Here is a 19,529-nt window from a genome sequence, read left to right as displayed (position 1 = left end):
TGCTGCCAAAGCTTACTTGTCCATCATTTGAAATAGGTGAGACAAATTTATATCAATGTTCCAGGAGCTCTCTCATTTTCTATTTCAAATAAAAGAGTTGTTTAAGTTTCTCTAAAGCCTGTGTTTTAAATTGCATAAACTCAGTGATATTTTTAAAGTTCAATTTTCATTATATACAGAAACAGTTCCATCTAGAGGTTTAAATTCAAAACATTTTTAATGGCTAATGGGAACATACACATTAATGCATATTTCAGTACTAACCTATTGTCACATACCCTTTATTAGCTATCACTTATTTTAAATAGTCTCATAACAGGTGTTCAAAGTTGATATTTTTATCCCCAGTTTATAGGTGAGGAAATAGACTGGTATTAAATAGTCTTCCCAAGCTCACAGAGGTAGCAAGTGGTGGTATTTGCACTAGAAAAATGACCTGATATTCCACAGCCAGCTAACTGCCATTATACTTGACAACAAAGTTTTCAAAGTATATAATATACTAATGTTTTTTGTTCTTTTAAAAATTACTATATAGGGGCGCCTGGGTGGCTCAGTGGGTTAAACCCTCTGCCTTCAGCTCAGGTCATGGTCCCGGAGTCTTGGGATCAAGCCCCACATCGGGCTATCTGATCAACAGGGAGCCTGCTTCCCTTCCTCTCTCTCTGCCTGCCTCTCTGCCTACCTGTGATCTCTCTCTCTGTCAAATAAATAAATAAAATCTTTAAAAAAAAATTACTATTATAAATAAGATTACTATTACAAATACCAAAGATATAAATACAAACAGAATCACAATATATGATCACTGTTAAACTCATGTAGGCAAACTACAGCTATCACTGCACTGCTCACAGTTACAGGTTCTCAATGAGATTTAGGAACTGGTTTTGACAGTTTCACCTCACGATTAAAAAAAAAAAAAAGACTCCATTCCATAGACATGATACTAGTAGCAAAAACAAACTATTTGGTGCACACACTGAAGACAGAACAGCTGTTTTAGTACTTCGTTAAAAATTTGCTACCAGCACTGAGGACTAATTCAGAGATCTGACAACAGAAATGGCAGAAATAACAGGAGAGACCTCTGTTACAGATACCAGAATGCTCAAAAGAAATAGTTTTTTACTTCAACACAAATAAGTACATTGAAAGGCAATACATGTATCTCAGAGAAATCATAATTTTACAGGTATTTTATTATTTTAACTCAAAGCGACAAGACTGGCTAAGAACTAAAGAGCAGGCTGCTGTAGTCTGAGATTTAATATGCTAGATTGAAACCAGTTAGAATTCTCTAAGTACCATTTCTTGATTTACTTATCCTATCATCCTCTGAGACGGGTATTATTATTATTCCCATTTTACAGATAAAGAAATTGAGGCTCAGAGGCTAAGTGTCTTAAATCACACAGTAAGTGGCAGAAAGAAATCCTTTCTGAAGAAAAGTTAGGTTAAGACATGATCAAGGAATATGTTTAATTTTTGAATAAACATTCTTCTAGCACCCAATCACTGTTTTAGAAAAATGATCAAGTTAATCTAGAAGAGAGTTTCACAAAGCATAGTCTAAGGAGTCCTAGAAGTCCCCAAGAGTATTTACAGGGGAGTCCATGAGGTCAAAACTATTTTCATAATAATCATAAACTTTAATTGCCTTTTTCATACTCATTCTCTCAAAAATAACAATACTTTTCCAGAGGCTACACAAACTGTAGTATCATCACAGAATGAGTAAAGAAGCAGATATGAGAATCTACCTACCTGTGATCTAGCCAGATACTGAGATTCACAAAAATAAAACAATGCCACTATTCTCACTAATTTTCTTTAGGAAAATACAGTTATTTAGCATTAGAAAAATAGGCCATTTATGTTAACGTGTAATAGATTTACCACTATTTCTAAATGAATTAATATTTTAAATTTCTTAGTTTTAATTTCTAACCAACATAATCCATATAAACTATGGATCCTCAATAGATATTGAGTATAAGATGTCCTGACACCAAAAGGTCTGAAAACCACTAACCCAGAATAAAAAAACTTCCCACTGAAAATAAAATAAAGAATAACAGAGCTGAGACGTACTTTATATTTTTATACTGATCATTTGACAATCTTAAGACATTTTCCTTATGATTAAATATAAATTCTTATACACAGCATCAAAAATTTAATCACACAAAGTTTTAAAGTAAACTGATACATATCACATATTTACATATATTACATGCATATATTTGCACGTATTATATTCATCTACTCACACTGTGTATAGCACATACATATGTAATATATGTGAGATGTATATAAAACACAAAAGGTTAAACTTCATTTTAAACACTCTGAACACAGTTAAGAGCTAAAAAAAGAAATTTTTGAAGTGCCAAAAATTTTACTCCTTTAGTTTAAGTAGTAAAGGTCTATAATTTAGTACTTTTCTTTCTCCTCCTTGGGAAAAGAAAAAACCTAACTATAGTTTAATAGAAAGCTATTTTTCATTAAGTGTTCCTACTTTCACTTTATTACCCAGTTGAGTGCATAGGAGTCTGGAGTAATTTTCTTTGTATCAAGAAAGGAACAAAGTTCAGGCTCATGGTACTGGATGAGTAATCGGAAAAGATGAAATGGTCTTCCCTTCAGAGAACAATCCCTAAAAGAGAAGAGAAGCAAGATGTTTAGATTAATGGGTCAGAAATGGTCATATTAGTAACCAGTTCTCCTGCAATACCCACCTCCTCCCCTCACCCCCAAAACACCTGACCACCACAGCATTCATAACAAGCCTATCTGATACAATCAGGTTCAGAACACCTAATATACTTGACTTGACAGAAAGTTTGTAGAAACAGCAGGTCTACAGCCAACTCCAGGGAGACTCTCTCCAGGTAAGCCCAGATAGCACTCAAATGGAAGAACTGCAGGGACCACTGAAAACAGCAGGATCATTTAGGTTATTCTGATAAGTTCTGGATCCCAAAAGGATATCTATAGAGTTCCAAATTAGTCTAGCCCTCTTCTTCCCTACCAAGTAAGAGGAAACTCCTAGAGAGGCTTCAGGTTAGCTCCACAGTTAACATACTCAATGTAGGGATGACCTTTAACGAAGGCAAAAGTGGGAAATGGCCACAGATGAAAAAAATTCTGGACCAGAGAATTAGAAGTTGTTGAAGTGGCCTGGGTACTAGTGATCAGAATGAACTCCAAGAGGTACGAAACACTTTACAGAGCAAGTGTACTACTTCTTTCCTTCTTCCGTTGTGTCTAATGAATCAATAAAAATGTAAGCAGCTCAAACTATAGGCCATCTCAATAAAAGTCAGTATTTATTGAGAAAATACCATGTGCCAGATACTGTAACAGGCACTCTACAAAGTTATCTGATATTATCCTTACAAAGCAACCCTATGAAATAGTTAAAAGTTTTCCTCTCATTTTACAGATGAGAAAACTGAGGCTTAGTTGTGGGTAAGGAGCTTACCCAAGGTCACATAGTTAAGAAGTCAGCTAAGACCTCTACACAGAAACTGCGTTAAACTACCATGCCATACTGCTCTTCACTATACATAATTTGGTATCTCAGCAAGTGGCATTTTGGTATGGGTACAGTCTCTTAAAAAAAACCCAAATTGTAAAGAAATTGAAATAAAGTAAAAGCCTTCATGTGAAAAAGCTAATGAAATGAAGGTCACAGTTTTGACATAAAAGCATTCCGATAAAGAATGCTGTCAAATGCTTTTTAAGTGGGAATATTGAAAAATAATTTCAATAAAACCAAGATCTGAGATGAATGCCAGGATTTGGAATGAACTTCTATCTACCATTTTTTGATATTGTAAATGACAGGGAAGTTTTGTAGAGAAAGCCCTAGGTTATTAATTCAGATGCCCAGAGACAGAACTGAATTCAAACTGGCAAGATTACCCCCTCCTTTGTCTGAATACTCTCCCCATTCTATAAATGCAAGGCAATTGACTGCTAAGGCAAAACACAGAAACAGTAAGTTGTGTAAGGACATAAAAATGTAGAAACAACTGCCAGTTTGTGCCTCTAGCAGGACCTCTCAGGGAGACAGCCATTGCAACAGCATCTATTCATTTAATAGCTGTGTACTATTACTGCAAGGCACTGTGCTTGACAGGATTTCTACACAAGTTATACTGAATCTGTAATAAGAAGATATGTTACAGTGGAGTTCTTCTAGCAGCATTTTGTGGGGCTGTGTTCTATCCAGGGGCATTAACGCTGACCCTAGCTGGAGTGCTGTATTACAGTTGAAACTCACAGAAAGTAAGGGGAGGAACCTAACAAGACAGTGTATTACACGGTTCAATGTAAATCCATCTCCCCCAATATTACTACCTATCACCACCAATATCCTCTAGAGAAAAAGTTGGAACATCATGTCCCTTGATATCACTAGCTTTGTTATACTGAATGGTGGTAAAATATAAGCTAAAATATAAGTAATTGAGAGACTTAGCATGACTCACAAATATGAATTCCAGGCTCAGCTCTACTATGACTGTAGTAGGCCTGTCTCTTGGCATCTCTGGGACTATTTTACTTACATGAAGCACTATGGCTTCAAGGTAGCACAGAGGTTGTCTACCCTGCTGTACATTAGAACACCTGGGGAGTTTTTAAAAAACATGCCTAGGCTCTATTTCGTCTGTTCACAGTTGAAACTTCAGGGACCCACATGTTTTCACAGTTCTTTGGCTAAACAGACATTTCCCCAAAGAAGATATACAAACTGCCAATAAGCGCATGAAAGGTGCTTAACATCATTGACTATCAGGGCAATGCAAAGCAAAACCATAAAGAGATACCAATTCACACTCATTAGTTTAGGTACAATAATTTTTTTTAAATGTTGACAGGGATGAGGAAAAACTGGGATCTTCATTCACTACTGATGGGAACGTAAAATGATACAGCTGTGGAAAAGGCTGGCAATTCCTCAAAAGGTAAAACATACCATATAATTCAGCAATTCCACTTCTCAGTACATACCCTAGAGAAATGAATTATGTGTCCACACAAAAACCTGTACACAAATATTCACAGCAGCATATTCATAAAAGCCAAAAAGTAAAAATAATCCAAATGTCCATTCACTGTTGTAAATAAAGTATGTAAATAAGTAAATAAATAAAATAACTAAATAAAATGTGGTACATGTGGTATAAATCCACAGAGACAGAAAGATTTGTGGTTGCCTACGGCTAAAAGTGTTGGGAGAAAATGGAGAGCTGACTACTAACAGGAATGGGGTTCCTTCCTGGAGTGATGAAAATGTTCTAAAAATGATTGTGGTTAGGGTGGCACAACTCTGTGACTATACTAAAAACCAATGTATTGTATACACTAAACAGATGCATTTTATATGTATATAATATATTAAACTATTAAAGAAAAAATTCTTCAGTTGATTCTAAAAAGCAATCAGGGTGAATAACTGTGTTAGTTAAAGCACAGGAGTCCATCCAAACTTAGGTTCAAATCTTGACTCAAACATATACCAGAAGTGTAATCCTGTGTAGGTCTTTAATCTCTTTCTTTGCCTCAGTTTTTGTAGTTGTAAATCAGGGATACTCACCCTTTAGTGGCCATTGTTTAAATGAGAAAACACAAAAAGCACTTGCATTTAGTATAATGCGTATCACAGAAAACAATAAAAAATAGTAGTCATTTAACTACCAAGCTCCAGAATAGTAGATCTCTACTTTGGTTACATTTTGCAGTCAGTTGAGAAGCGCTGAAAAAACAATGATGCCTGGGTATCCTCCTCAGAGATTTGATAATCAGGTACCAAAAACAGGCATCAGGATTTTTCAGAGCTCCTTCAATGATTCCAATGTGCATCCAAGGTTCACTGTGCAGCCAAACCACTGACCAAAAGTTCCTTTTGGCTGTGAATTCCTGACTACCTGAGCCATAGCACTAGGAACTACAAGAATTCTTTCTGGCCTCGTGAGTGCAGCCCCTGTATTCCCTCTCCACCCTCCCTACCTGCCCCCCACACCACCACTACTACAACCATCTAAACAACTACAGCCTAAGTGTCACTTGCACAAGAAGGCCATCTCTGACCTCCAGGGCAAATTAAGTCACTCCCATTAAATATTCCCATAGCATTCTAGAGGCACCTGGGTGGTGGTTAGGTCGGTTAATTGTCCAACTCTTGATTTCAACTCCTGTCATGATCTCAGGGTTGTTGAGATCAAGCCCTGTGTCAGGCTCCACTCCCAGTGTGGAGATTCTCTCTCTCCCTCTCCCTCTGCTCCTCCCACTGGAAAAAAAAAATTCCCATAGCATTCTATATTTCATCTTCCTAATACTCAACATACTTCTAATCACTTGTTTAATACCTGCTTATCTAAGATTACATTCTAATGTAATGCCAGCACCTCACTTAAGGAAGCACTCCAAAAATTTTACTTTCCATGTTGCCATTATAATGTTATTTTTATTTTATAAGGAAAGAAATTAAAATAGGGATATTACAAAAAAATTGGCATAAACTCTACAAACATAAATTCTTAAAATTCATAAATTTTAAAAATGTCTACAACTACAAAAATAAAGTCAAATAACCATTAAGACTCCAAACAACCCTAAAAATTATTTGAACCTCTTCACCACCAAAGTAAATCTTACAACTTTAATTCAAAGCAAACTAGACTTTTATTCATTTTTAAAACTAGGATAACTAAATCACATTTTACCTGGGAATGTACTTATTCATGATAGCATAAAAGCAGTTGTATAAATCACTGCGAGGCAGTTGAAGATGCACCAATGGTTTCAGCAGATGTATCCAGCTAAGAGACGTGCTGTATTTAATGTTACGTGATTTACAGTAAAAGGTAATTACAGATTCAATATCCAAAAGTAATTCTGTTGCCTTCTCTTCTGGCACGGAAAGCTGTTCTGGAAAATAAGTGTCAAAAATAAATTACCAAGGTCATGTCAGAGACTCCATTATTGCACATAACACTTGTTTACAAACATACCATACTATCTTAGTATATCTAGCATGTGACAAGGACAAAATAAAACTACATGAAAGTACATGTTTCCTCATATTTATCCAGTATTTACTAGCTATTCAGTATTTACTAACTCAACTTAATAATACTTGACCTATGTATATGTTGAACATAAGAATGGATAATCTGAAGTAGAGAGATAAGAAAGATAGGCTTAACCCATATTCCAGGAAAGCAAAAAGGTTTTTTCTAAGCAACAGATTAGCATCTACCCCATAACCGGCAGCTGCCTCTATAACTTTGTCACGGAAGGTCATCCATTCTCTACCACCAAATTCCCTTTCCTTTGCACACACCAGCAATGTTTCTGTTGTGGTTAGTACACAAAAGCCTATCTAATCAAAGCTTAACTAAAATGTGATGAAAAGAGTAACAGAAAGACACCAAAACTGTAGATAAGTTTAAAAATATAAACTAAATTTATTTACTCATGAAAAAGACCTTGTGGAGTGATTAGAAACCTTTCACCCATGACTTACAGTAGTTTTTTCACAGCAGATTATTACCTATGATGTATAGATAAACTTTTAGAATGCAGACCCCTTTAACGTGGAGACTATAGACAATTATACAGATCTTTACACACACACACAAACAATTTTAAAACTGTAAAGGTACCTGAAGAACTATTTTTAAAAAACCCTGGAAATTGGACTCTCTTTCTTAAAAATACTAGACATTATTTCATGAGAGTTTCAAAAAAGACCTTCTAAAACTATTTAGCAGTCCTTCACAAACACAACATAACCCAAATTATAACAAGATGATTCTAACGGAGTTACTCCTCTACCTCAAAATAGTATTTTCAAAATTTTCACTATTTGAAAACAATTATTAAACTTACCAATAAACTCAAGACAATCTTTGTGAATAGCAATCTGTTCTGGCAAGTCTAAAATACCATCCCATGATGCCAAACTATCACCTTTTCCTGCAACATTTAGAGCAATCTGGAAGAAAGATAAAAGCAACTAGCTTCATATGCCATTTTCCATTCTTGGAAAAAATGCTGTAATAATGGAAAGTCCTGAATTTAGAAATAATAATGCATACTTCTAAGATTACAAAGTAATGTATTTATGCTCCACCAAATGCTGATCCTTGATCCCTTAAGTCATACCACAATGAACACACTTATTTTAAGTGTGTACATTAAATTTTACTACTTCATATCAAACCAATGAATAACATTTATTTCAAGCAAACATCATCAATGCTATAGATTGAATGTTTGTGTCCCCTGCCCTCAAAATTCATTGTTGAAACCTAATCCCCAATATGATGTTATACAGAAGTGAGGCCTTAAGGAGGTGATTAGGTCATGAGGGTAGAGCCCTCATAATAGAATTAGTGTCCTTATAAAAGAGACCCCAGAAAGAGCCCCCGTTCCTTCAGACATGTGAGGATACATTAAGGATTCACTGGGTTTTTTTCAGTTTAACGGTATTATGTTTATTTTTAAAGAGTCTTTATCTTCTAGACTTTCATAGTAAAGTGCTTCAGTGTGCTACCAAGGATTTGCTTTAAAATAATCCAGCAGGTGGAGTAGGGAGGAAAAGATGGAGATACTAATCAAACAAGATTGGCCAAATGTTAACAAAGCCAAGTGACAGGTCATGGGGGTTCATTAGACAAGTCTCTACTTTTGTGTTTTAAATTTCTATAATAAAACATTCAGAATTTTATATACAGTTATAATTCCACTTCTGTTACATATATATGTGCAGAGAATAAAAAATAAAAACATATATACCAAGACATAATTATGTGTTTTACCTATAGGTGGTAGCAGATGACTTTCATCTTATCCTATGCTTATATGTTTTAACAAAGATGAATTTTTTTTTGCAATCAACAAAATCTTAATTTAAATTTTTTAAAAAATGGTAATACACATGCATTGGAGAACAGCTGAAGAGGAAAATAAAGCAAAGTAAAATATCCTGTAATTCTAACACCCAGAAAGACCTATATACCCTCCCCATCTAGTCTTTAACATAGCTAAGGTAATTCCAGCTGCAATTATAAATCCTATTTTACTCATTGGCTGCATTGTCCCATTTCATTTAACAATCTTCATAAACATCATTTCTAATAACTACAAAAGAAAAACACTGCCTTCCAAAACCTAAATTATTAAATAACCACACATGACAGAAATACACATTTCAGTAAGCTGTTCTGTTCAATAAATTATTGAGATGCAGCATGCTCATAAGACGATAAAGTTTTCTACAACTTAAACAAGTGAACATAAAATTCTCAAATGTTATTCTTAAGTGATTACATTTTGTTTTAGTTTCCAGTTACCTTCCAAACTTTGGCCCTCAGATCAGCAGGCAGTGGTCTCCCTTGAATTATATTTCTCAAAGTTTCAAGATCACAACCTCCTGCTTCCAGAGCTTCTTCAAGATCTTTTTCCCTAAAAAACAAGTCCTTAATAGATCAATTTTACTTATTTTTTCTTATTCAAGATTCACTTATAAGCATGGCCTGTTAAAGGTTGTGTCTACTAAAAGAAGGTTCTCAGGAGCCAAAACACAATGCCAAGGCATACAAGGCACTTAATCTGCTTGAAAGGGAATCTCAGGTTTCATGCAATTTACTCTTGTTTTGCATTTAGTTCTAACAAGCTTAGTTATGTTTTCTAAGATTAAAGAAATTTAAAAAGAGAAAACAGGGCAAGCAAGCTGACAGCACTGAAGAAAAGTCACAGTAATAGCACTATTTGTGGTAGTAGTCATGACTAACAGTTTATATAGCACTATCTTTGTACCAGGCAGTTCCAAACTCTTATGCCTGCGTTTTTCTAATTCTCACAACCCCATGAAGTAACTACAATCATCACTGGCCCCAGTTTACATATGCAGAAGGTGCGGCAAAGAGGAGTTATACAGCTTATGACATTTATCAAGTAAGTACTAGAGCCAAGATTCAAACTTCAGCAGTCAGGTTCTAGAATTTATGTACCTAATATTATGCTAAATAGTGGCAAGGAGGAGAAATCATAAAATTCCGCCAAGAATTCAAAGCACTGCAATATTAGCACATAAGTTACACAAATATAACACCTAGAGGAGTACCTGGCTTATAGCGTCCAATTAATGTTACAGGAACAAAAAAGCTCTAATGGCATCACTGCCTTATATATTAAAGCAAAACAATATAACATTATCAAGTAAATCATCAAGCAGTTATGCTCAGTCTACTACATTTAAAGAGAAAATTAAACACAAAATAAATTGTATATAGTTAAAAAGAATACATTTTTTAAAAAAACTTTCACAAATGTTATAAATTGATTTTTAGCCATGAAATAGCCACTTAAAATAACTAATTCCCTCAGAATTCTCAAAAGCTGAAATTTCACACTGTATAATTTAAATATTCAATACATTAAAAAAAATCTATAAAAATAAAAATCCACAATTCCATCAGGTAATTTCTAAAATTCTTGAAAGCAGCCAAAAAGATAGTATCCTACTATCATCAGGAAACCAAGATTTTATCAAATTTTTGTGTGGGTAGGTGGTTTTGAGAAAAATAATTTACTCCCATTCCACATCCTCTCAATAAGACCATGTAAATTTCCCGTAGTGATACGATTCCAAAAATATTAGTTTAAATGTATAAATTTTTAAAAAGATTTTATTTATTTGACAGAGAGAGAACATAAGCAAGGGGAACAGCAGGCAGAGGGAGAAAGAGAAGCAGACTCCCCAATGAGCAGGGATCCCAATACGGGACTCGATCAAGGCAGATGCTTAACTGACTGAGCCACCTGGGCACCCCAAGAAGTGTAAGTTTACTAAAGTGCTGCCCTCTTAAGAGGAAGGAATTAAATGAAAATGTAATCACTTGGGATCATATTCAACACAAATGTAGTGATCAAACTTGAGAGTTTTCTTAACAAAGCTACTACAAATTCATAAGGACAAGAAAATAACAAGTAACCCTGCAAGAAACATTTTGTTCTTTTGCTATATAGTCACCAAAGTGTTGGAGGAGAAAATGAGGGAAAGAGATTTCAAGTCAGCTGCTGAGAAATGGTTCAGGCCTATAGCTGATAAAGAATGGGTTTTATCTATTATCTTCTGGCCAAAATGTATGAGAGAGCCTATTAGAATTTGGAAGATTGTTTGCAACCATGAAAAAAAAGAAAATGAGTGAATGCTGTATTTTTTTAAATGCTATATTTTTAATGATAAAGTATGTATGAACTGAAAACACCATTGCATGAGATAGAACTCTTCTACAAAATAAATAAAGAATTAGAATTTTTCCTTTTTTCAGTGCAAAAACCCTTGGTTTCTTTTTGAAGTAACTGTGCCAAATCCCTTACTATTCCCAACAAAGTCAGTATTGGGCAAAATGCCCACCCCTCAACATTTTTAAATCATAATAATGTACAAGTATATCCCTGTTGATACAGCTGCTATTGGATTCTTTGATGCTGCTCCCAGGGAACCACAAATGTGGTCTCCAGCAGTGCAACCATGAGCAAGAAGCCAGAAAATGCTCCAACCTAAGTAGTAAAAGGAATTTCTCACAAATTAAGTAATTAAAAGTAACATTATCTTCTGAACAAGGTATTCAAAAAGTTCAGTTATCATACCTTCAACATTACAAATGCACTTCTAAAGCAGGAAAACAGTTGAAAATAGTGAAGTTAAATAATTCATATAAGGCTCAAGTTCCTAACAAAAGATAGAAACTCTATGGCACTTAGCTCTTAAACAAAATTTTCCTTCCCCAAACCCAAGTTTCCTTCTATTTTTGACTATGCAATACCTAACATTCAAAAGCAAGACACCTGTCTGGTGGAGTATAATTGGGTGGATTACAATTTTTTAAATCTTCTTTGGTGACGGTGGCTTCTTACTGACTTCACAAGCTAAAGACTGGTAGAAATGTACTGCACACTCAGGCAGGTCCTAAAATAGAAAAGTACAGGCCTTGTCCATTTATACTAGTTAAGTCTGAAAAATAATTGTCTATTTTGCTCAGAAGGCTCATGGCAAAACAAATTCAAAGCTTTGGGTTTGCAAAGTAACAGAAATACATCTCTTCCCAGATCTCTTTTGTGACACTAAAACCGTATTTGTTAGTATGATACTATAGGTTACTGCTGATGATCTATCAATGACATATTTTCTCAAAACCTAAATAAAACATAATAGAATATCCCCTCACCTAGATTTTGTTCTGGCAAAAGAGAATATCCCCTCACCACAGATTTTGTTCTGTGGCAAAAATCACCTAATCTAAGCATTGTAACCCACACATTGTTCTAGAATTATAGCAAGGAAACAATGTGACGACATTCATATGACATTAGTTTAATGCTTATTCAAGCTAGCAATTAATAAGACTTTCCTTCTTCAGCCAGATAGGAACTTCTAGCATACGGAAGCATTTGGACAATGAAAGTTAAGAAGGCATGGTGGTGCAAGGGGGGGAATATGAATTTTCAAGCACTACCAAATTAAACATGGATTCTAACTGCTTCTAGGATTAATAAATTCAATTTGAAATTCTGTACATAATTATTTTATGAATAAGCCATAAAACAAATCCATATGAAAGTATAACTTTTTTTTTTTAAGATTTTATTTATTTATTTGACAGAGAGAGATCACAAGTAGAGAGGCAGGCAGAGAGAGAGGGGGAAGCAGGCTCCCCGCTGAGCAGAGAGAACCCGATGCGGGGCTCGATCCCAGGACCCTGAGACCATGACCTGAGCTGAAGGCAGAGGCTTTAACCCACTGAGCCACCCAGGTGCCCCGAAAGTATAACTTTTTTTTAAGGAGTTTATTTATTTGACAGAGAGACAGCGGGAGTGGGAACACAATCAGGGGGAGTGAGAAAAGGAGAAGCAGGCTTCCTGTGGAGCAGGGAGCCCAATGCAGGGCTTGATCCCAGAAGCCTGGGATCATGCCTGGCCAAAGGCAGACACTTAATGACTGAGCCCCCCAGGCGCCCCTGAAATTATAATTTTTAAAAGCAACTAGATTATATATGCTGTGTTCCTAAAAGTTAAAGAGTCACAGAAAACCTGCCATGGGGGGGGGGCCGCCTGTATATTGCACTTTTCTAAATATTTCATTTATTTATTTGAGAGAGAGAGCACAAGCAGGGGGTGGTGGGGCAGGCGAAAGGGAGAAAAAGGCTCCCCGCTTCATAGGGAACCTGATGCAGGGCTTGATCCCAGGATCCTGATCTCTTGGCCTGAGCTGAAGTAAGACACTTAACTAACAGTCTCCCAGGCGCCCCTACACTATTCTCTAAATTGTTTTTCCCCTAACCATATTCTAAAAACTTCTTTTCCCTATAATTTCAAAAATTGATGAAAACTTTAATTGGACGTACTCCAAACAAGAGATGAAAACAAGACTTAGTTCATCTCTCCTTTTTTAAATGTATATCTTTCTGCATTAAAACTCCATATCCATTATCAGCCACTCTCCACTCCTCCCACCCTGCTCCCAGCCTCTGACAACCACTGATTTACTTTCTGTCTCAAGACATTTACCTACTCTGGACATTTTATTTTTTAAAGTTTACTCATTTTTAAGTAATTTCTACACCCAACATGGGGCCTCATGATCATGACCCCAAGATCAAGAGTTGCATCTATGCTCTCCCAATTAAGCCAGCCAGTGCTCCAATTCTGGACATCTTTTTTTTTTTTTTTTTTGACAGACAGATCACAAGTAGGCAGAGAGGCAGGGAGAGAGAGACAGAAAGAGGAGGCAGGCTCCCCGCTGAGCAGAGAGCTCGATGCGGGACTCGATCCCAGGACCCTGAGATCATGACCTGAGCCGAAGGCAGAGGCTTTAACCACTGAGCCACCCAGGCACCCCTTTTTCTTTTTTTTCTTTCTTTTTTTTTTTTATTTGACAGACAGATCACAAGTAGGCAGAGAGGCAGGCAGAGAGAGACAGGAGGAGGACAATTCTGGACATCTTATGTATGGAATCTTATTTATGTGGTCTTTGTGTCTGGTTTATTTCATTTACCATGTTTTCAAAGTCTATCTATGTTTTAGCATGTATCAGTACATGATTTTTATTGCTAAATAATATTGCACTGCCTGTATATACATTTTACTATTTCGTTTTGTGCACACATGTACACGAGAGAGAACACAAGCACATAAGACTGAGCATGCACACAGTGGGGTAGTTGGGGCAGGGGGAGGCCAGAAGGAGAGGGGGAGAAAATCCCAAACAGGCTCCACGTCTAGCTTGGGGCTTGATCTCAAGACCCAGAAAGCAAGACCTGAGCCAAAATCAAGAGTTGGACACTTAACCGATAGAGCCACCCAGGCACCCCTCTACTGCATTTTATTTATCCATTCATCAGTTAATGGGTATTACAGTTGTTTTTAACTTTTTGGATTTATGACTATCTCTTAATTTGAACATAAATATTAATAGTTCAACTGGTTAAGTGTATGATGCATACATATGATTAACTATTTATTCTTAAGAAGGTCTGGAAGAATTTAAAAATCAAGTCTATTAAAACCACACCTATTAAGATGGCTATTATAGGGCGCCTGGGTGGCTCGGTGGGTTAAGCCGCTGCCTTCGGCTCGGGTCATGATCTCAGGGTCCTGGGATCGAGTCCCACATCGGGTTCTCTGCTCAGCGGAGATCCTGCTTCCCTCTCTCTCTCTGCCTGCCTCTCCATCTACTTGTGATCTCTCTCTGTCAAATAAATAAATAAAATCTTTAAAAAAAAAAAAAAAGATGGCTATTATTAAAAAAAAAAACAAAAAACAAAAACAGAAAATAAGTGTTGGTGAGGATGTGAAGAAACTGGAACCCTGTGCACTGCTGGTGGTAATGTAAAATGGGGTAGCCACTATGGAAAACAGTATGACTATTCTTAAAAAAATTAAAATATTGAAATACCATATGATCCAACAACTGCAACTTCTGATTCTATCCCCGAAAGAAGTGAAAGCAGGAACTAGAACATTGAACAGATATGTGTACAGCCATGTTCATAACAGCATTATTCACAATAGCCAAAGGTGGAAGCAACCCAAATATACTCCAGTGAATAAACAGATAATGAAATGGGGTATATACAGAAAATGGAGTATCATTCAGCCTTAGAAAGAAACTGACACATCTACAACATGAATGGATATTGAGGATATTATGCTATGTGAAATAAGCCAATCACAAAAAGACAAATACTGTACCAACTATACTTATTTGAGGTACCTAGAATAGTCAAATTCATAGACAGAAAGAAAACAGTAGTTGCTAAGGACTAAAAGTGGGTCAAAGGTATGTCAGTATCTATTAGAACAAAAACCAAAATTGTGCAAGGTGGCTACTTCAGAGAAATGAGATGGGAAGGACATTTACTTTGCACATAGCATCAGTCAGTAACCCTTAAGTATATTTACGTCTTATATTTGTATGTACTGCTTGAAGAATTTAAATATTTATGGATTCCTTTTTAACATGTATACACTTTCAGTCAGCAATAATTTAGAATGAGTAAAATTATTCAGCTAAAAGCATGTTCAAAGTAGTGCTTATTATGACTATGAAAACTACATTGTAGCTGTTTTAAAATGAGGAACTGATTTATATTAGTAAATGGAGTTATCAGGCAACAATTCAAAATGCTGAAAAACAATTAATGACATGGAAAATATTTATCATATTAATGACATATAGTAAGTTAAAAAGCGGGCAGTTTTAAAACTAACATACAGCATATATGTGTTAGAGAAATAGTACACTATCCTCACTCCCCACCCACTCTTTTCCACACACACTGTGAAGCTATTAAAATGTTTATTTCAAGTAGAGTGCTTATAGGACAGTTTTAATGTGTCCCTTGTTTTCTTTTCTTTTTTTGGGGGGGGGGGGGAGAGGGTATTATTGTAGTCTGTAATGAGCAAATATTTACAAGAAAAAAGAAACAAAAATGACGCTTCACTTCTTGTCCTCTGTCTTAACTCCATGGCCTAAGACCTTAAGCACATTCTTGACATCCTAAATGTCACTCTTTGTCCTCCTGCCTCATTAAAGCTACACATTCTCAGCATTGGGTTAATCTAACCAATTCTGTCTTCTTTTGTTCCTATACTTGGCTCAATAAAGACTTCATGGGAAAATTAATTCAGACAACTTTATGAAACTATCATAAATTCACCATCTTTTCTAGCTGCTTGGCATCAATGCTGGCTGAAAGTTTCCTATTGACCACATTCTTCAGAACCCCTACACAGCCACTTTACCTCATCTGACTTGAAAGAAAAAATATAGGCCAGCAGGCTTCTCTTCCCTTTGATCTCAGCCCCTCTCCAAAAACAAACAGAAGCAACTTACCATGATCTCCAGACATCATTCCTGCCCTTCCTTTATGCACAGACATCTATGTATCTTTTCTCTAATCTTCACACTGGTAACTTCACCTGGGTCTTCTCTCTTCCCCTGAACTCCTGTGAAGCCATGTGCCACCAATCATCCCCTCTCTCCTATCTTCCACTTTCTCTTTTTCCAATATGGTCAATATCAGCATTAGAAACAACATCAACACCACCACAAAAGCTCCTCCAAACTTTCTTTTCCACCTAGTTACCAAACTCTTGGTTGTTCCTTTCACAACAAAGCTCTCTGGAAAAAATTCTCAACAATATATGTCACTATTTCTCCCTCATCTTCCCCTCAATTCCCCCTCTTTTATTCCCCATCATTTCTCCTCCCTCTTTCACCCCTACCCCTCCACAGGGACATTCTCGCTATGCTCCCCACTTCCTGCCTAATATCCAAATCGTTACCTTAATTTAACCTTTCCAAGGAATCTGACAACTCTTCTTCCTTCAAAAAAAATATACAAATGACCTGTAAGTCATGAAAAGACATTCAACACCTTTAGCCATTAGGGAAGTTCATTCCAATTGTAGTATATGTGCTGCTGAAGTGAGCACACCATTAGGGAAGTTCAAATCAAAACCACAATGAGATACCCATTTCATATTCACAAAATGTGAGCATATAATGGCTAATATCAAAAGGACACACTAAATTTCATACCCATTAAGATGGCCAGCATCAAAAAAAGGACAAGGATGTGGAGAAATTACAATCCTTGTGCACTGCTGGTGGGATTGTAAAATGGAATAGCCAGTATGGAAAAAGTCTGGCAGTTACTGAAAAGTTTTAGAGAATTACCATATAATCTAGCAATTCCACTTCTGGGTATATATCCAAAAGAACTAAAAACAAGGACTCAAACAGTTATATCTACATCCACATTCATAGCAGCATTATTCACAATAGCCAAAAGTGGTAACAATCCAAATATCTACCAATGGATGGGTAAACAAAATGTCGTATATAAGGGCGCCTGGGCGGCTCAGTGGGTTAAAGCCTCTGTGTTCAGCTCAGGTCATGATCCCAGGGTCCTGGGATGGAGCTCCGCATCAGGCTCTCTGCTCAGCAGGGAGCCTGCTTCCTCCTCTCTCTGCCTGCCTCTCTGCCTACTTGTGATCTCTGTCTGTCAAATAAATAAAATCTTAAAAAAAAAAAATGTGGTATGTACATACAATGAAACTATTACTCAGCCTTAAAAAGGAAGGAAATGCTGACAGACGGTACAACTTGGATGAACTCTGAAGACAAGTGATAAGTGAAATAAACTAGTCACAAAAGAGTAAATATTATATGATTATACTTATATTAGGTACCTAAAATATTCAAATTCATAGAGATAGAAAATGTAAGTTACCAAGGCTAGAGGTAGGAGAGGTGAATAGGAAGTTATTGTTTATTAGTTACAAAGCATACGTTTGGAATGATGAAAAATCCTGGAAATGGATAGTGGTGAGTGATGGCTGTACGTAACTGTGAATGTACTTAATGTTACTGAATCGCACATGTTAAAATGATGAAACTTAATGTTACACATATTTTACATTTTATAAGTTTTATAAGTAAAACTTAATTGTTATATATTATATAAATATATATAATTTTATATGTTTTAATATATTTTAAATATATATATTTAATGTTTTATAAATATATTTTAAAAGACAACAAAAACTTGTACATCAGTGCTTATGAAGGTATTATTTATAATAGCCAAAGGTAGAAGGAAACCAAAAGTCCATCACCTGATGAATAAATAGAATATAACATATTCATACAATGGAATATTACTCAGCAATAAAAGGAATGAAGTATTGATACATGTAACATGTTGATAAAAACTGAAAACATGCTAAGTGAAAGAAATCAGACACAAAGGCTACATATTATATGATTCCACTTACATGAAATATCTAAAGCAGGCAAATGTACAGACAGAATTAGTGGTTGTCAAGGGTCTGGAGTGACAAGGAATTAGACAGACTGCTGATGGGTAGGGGGTTTCTTTTGGGGGTAATAAAAATAGTCTAAACTTAGATCATGGTGATGACTGCCTGACACTATAAATATACTGAAACCACGGAACTACATATATACTTCAAATGGCTGAATTTTAAGGTACATAAATTATATGTCAATAAAAACATTACAAAAGAAGTAACTGGATCAAGGTGCTTTAATTTAGGGCTTTCAAATGAAGCTACTGTGTCAAGCCCTCATTTACCATTTCAATGAAGGAATTTATCATATGAAGGATTCAAGCCACACCTTAGGTTAAGAGGTAAGAACTTCCTCGCCTCTTCAGTTCCTCAAGTTAGTAGCAGTTCCTTTAACACCATTGTGGGAAAGGAACAAACTCCTAAACAGTTGCATGGCAGCTCAATAGCAAGACCGCCAAGAAACTGAGAATATAAAGCCCTTGAGGAAACATATTACAGAGAAAATAATATACAATTTTTTTTAAATCAGAAAATGTGTCGGGCGCCTGGGTGGCTCAGTGGGTTAAGCCACTGCCTTCGGCTCAGGTCATGGTCTCGGAGTCCTGGGATCGAGTCCCGTATCGGGCTCTCTGCTCAGCAGGGAGCCTGCTTCCTCCTGTCTCTCTGCCTGCCTCTCTGCCTGCTTGTGATCTCTCTCTGTCAAATAAATAAATAAAATCTTTAAAAAAAAAAAAAGAAAAGAAAAGAAAATGTGACATCAGACTCTATACACTTAACAGTTATGTGACCTAGAATACAAACGTATTCTTCACCTATAAAATGGGGATAGTATCAGATAGTACCAGTACCATGAAGCAAGAGGTGGGAAGTATTCACACAGCATATGAATTATCTTCTGTTCTACCAGTGTATCCCTCCCACTCCTCTTTCCATTCCATCTTAATGCCTACAGCTTGCCTGAATCTGTCCTTTTCAACTCTCTTTCTGGATAGTCTCCATAGGCAATGAAGCCTTCACTGTAGTTGTCAGACAGTAGTTGCTAACATGAACCATTTACGGGTACACGTGACACAAATCCTGAGACAAATGAAACAATAATAAAACACAGAAAAAAGAAAACATGT

At 36.1% G+C, this 19,529-nt stretch overlaps 1 protein-coding gene across 2 annotated transcripts in view; it reads right to left on the bottom strand.

Annotated features, from left to right (window-relative positions):
- The window catches only part of TBC1D23 (TBC1 domain family member 23), a 60,485-nt gene that overhangs the window by 27,726 nt on the left and 13,230 nt on the right, over positions 1-19,529 (bottom strand). For both annotated transcript variants that reach the window (XM_047723090.1, XM_047723081.1), the window contains exons 2-5: positions 9,372-9,483; positions 7,906-8,011; positions 6,738-6,942; positions 2,536-2,659 (exon numbers count right to left, since the gene is read on the bottom strand). In XM_047723090.1, the coding sequence (XP_047579046.1) occupies positions 2,536-2,659; positions 6,738-6,942; positions 7,906-8,011; positions 9,372-9,483 (547 nt within the window). The remainder of the gene's footprint in view (positions 1-2,535; positions 2,660-6,737; positions 6,943-7,905; positions 8,012-9,371; positions 9,484-19,529) is intronic.

The sequence above is a fragment of the Lutra lutra genome, chromosome 1 (genome assembly GCF_902655055.1).
Source record: "Lutra lutra chromosome 1, mLutLut1.2, whole genome shotgun sequence".
Lineage (NCBI taxonomy): Eukaryota > Metazoa > Chordata > Mammalia > Carnivora > Mustelidae > Lutra > Lutra lutra.
This window is presented reverse-complemented; position numbering and strand designations above follow the sequence as displayed.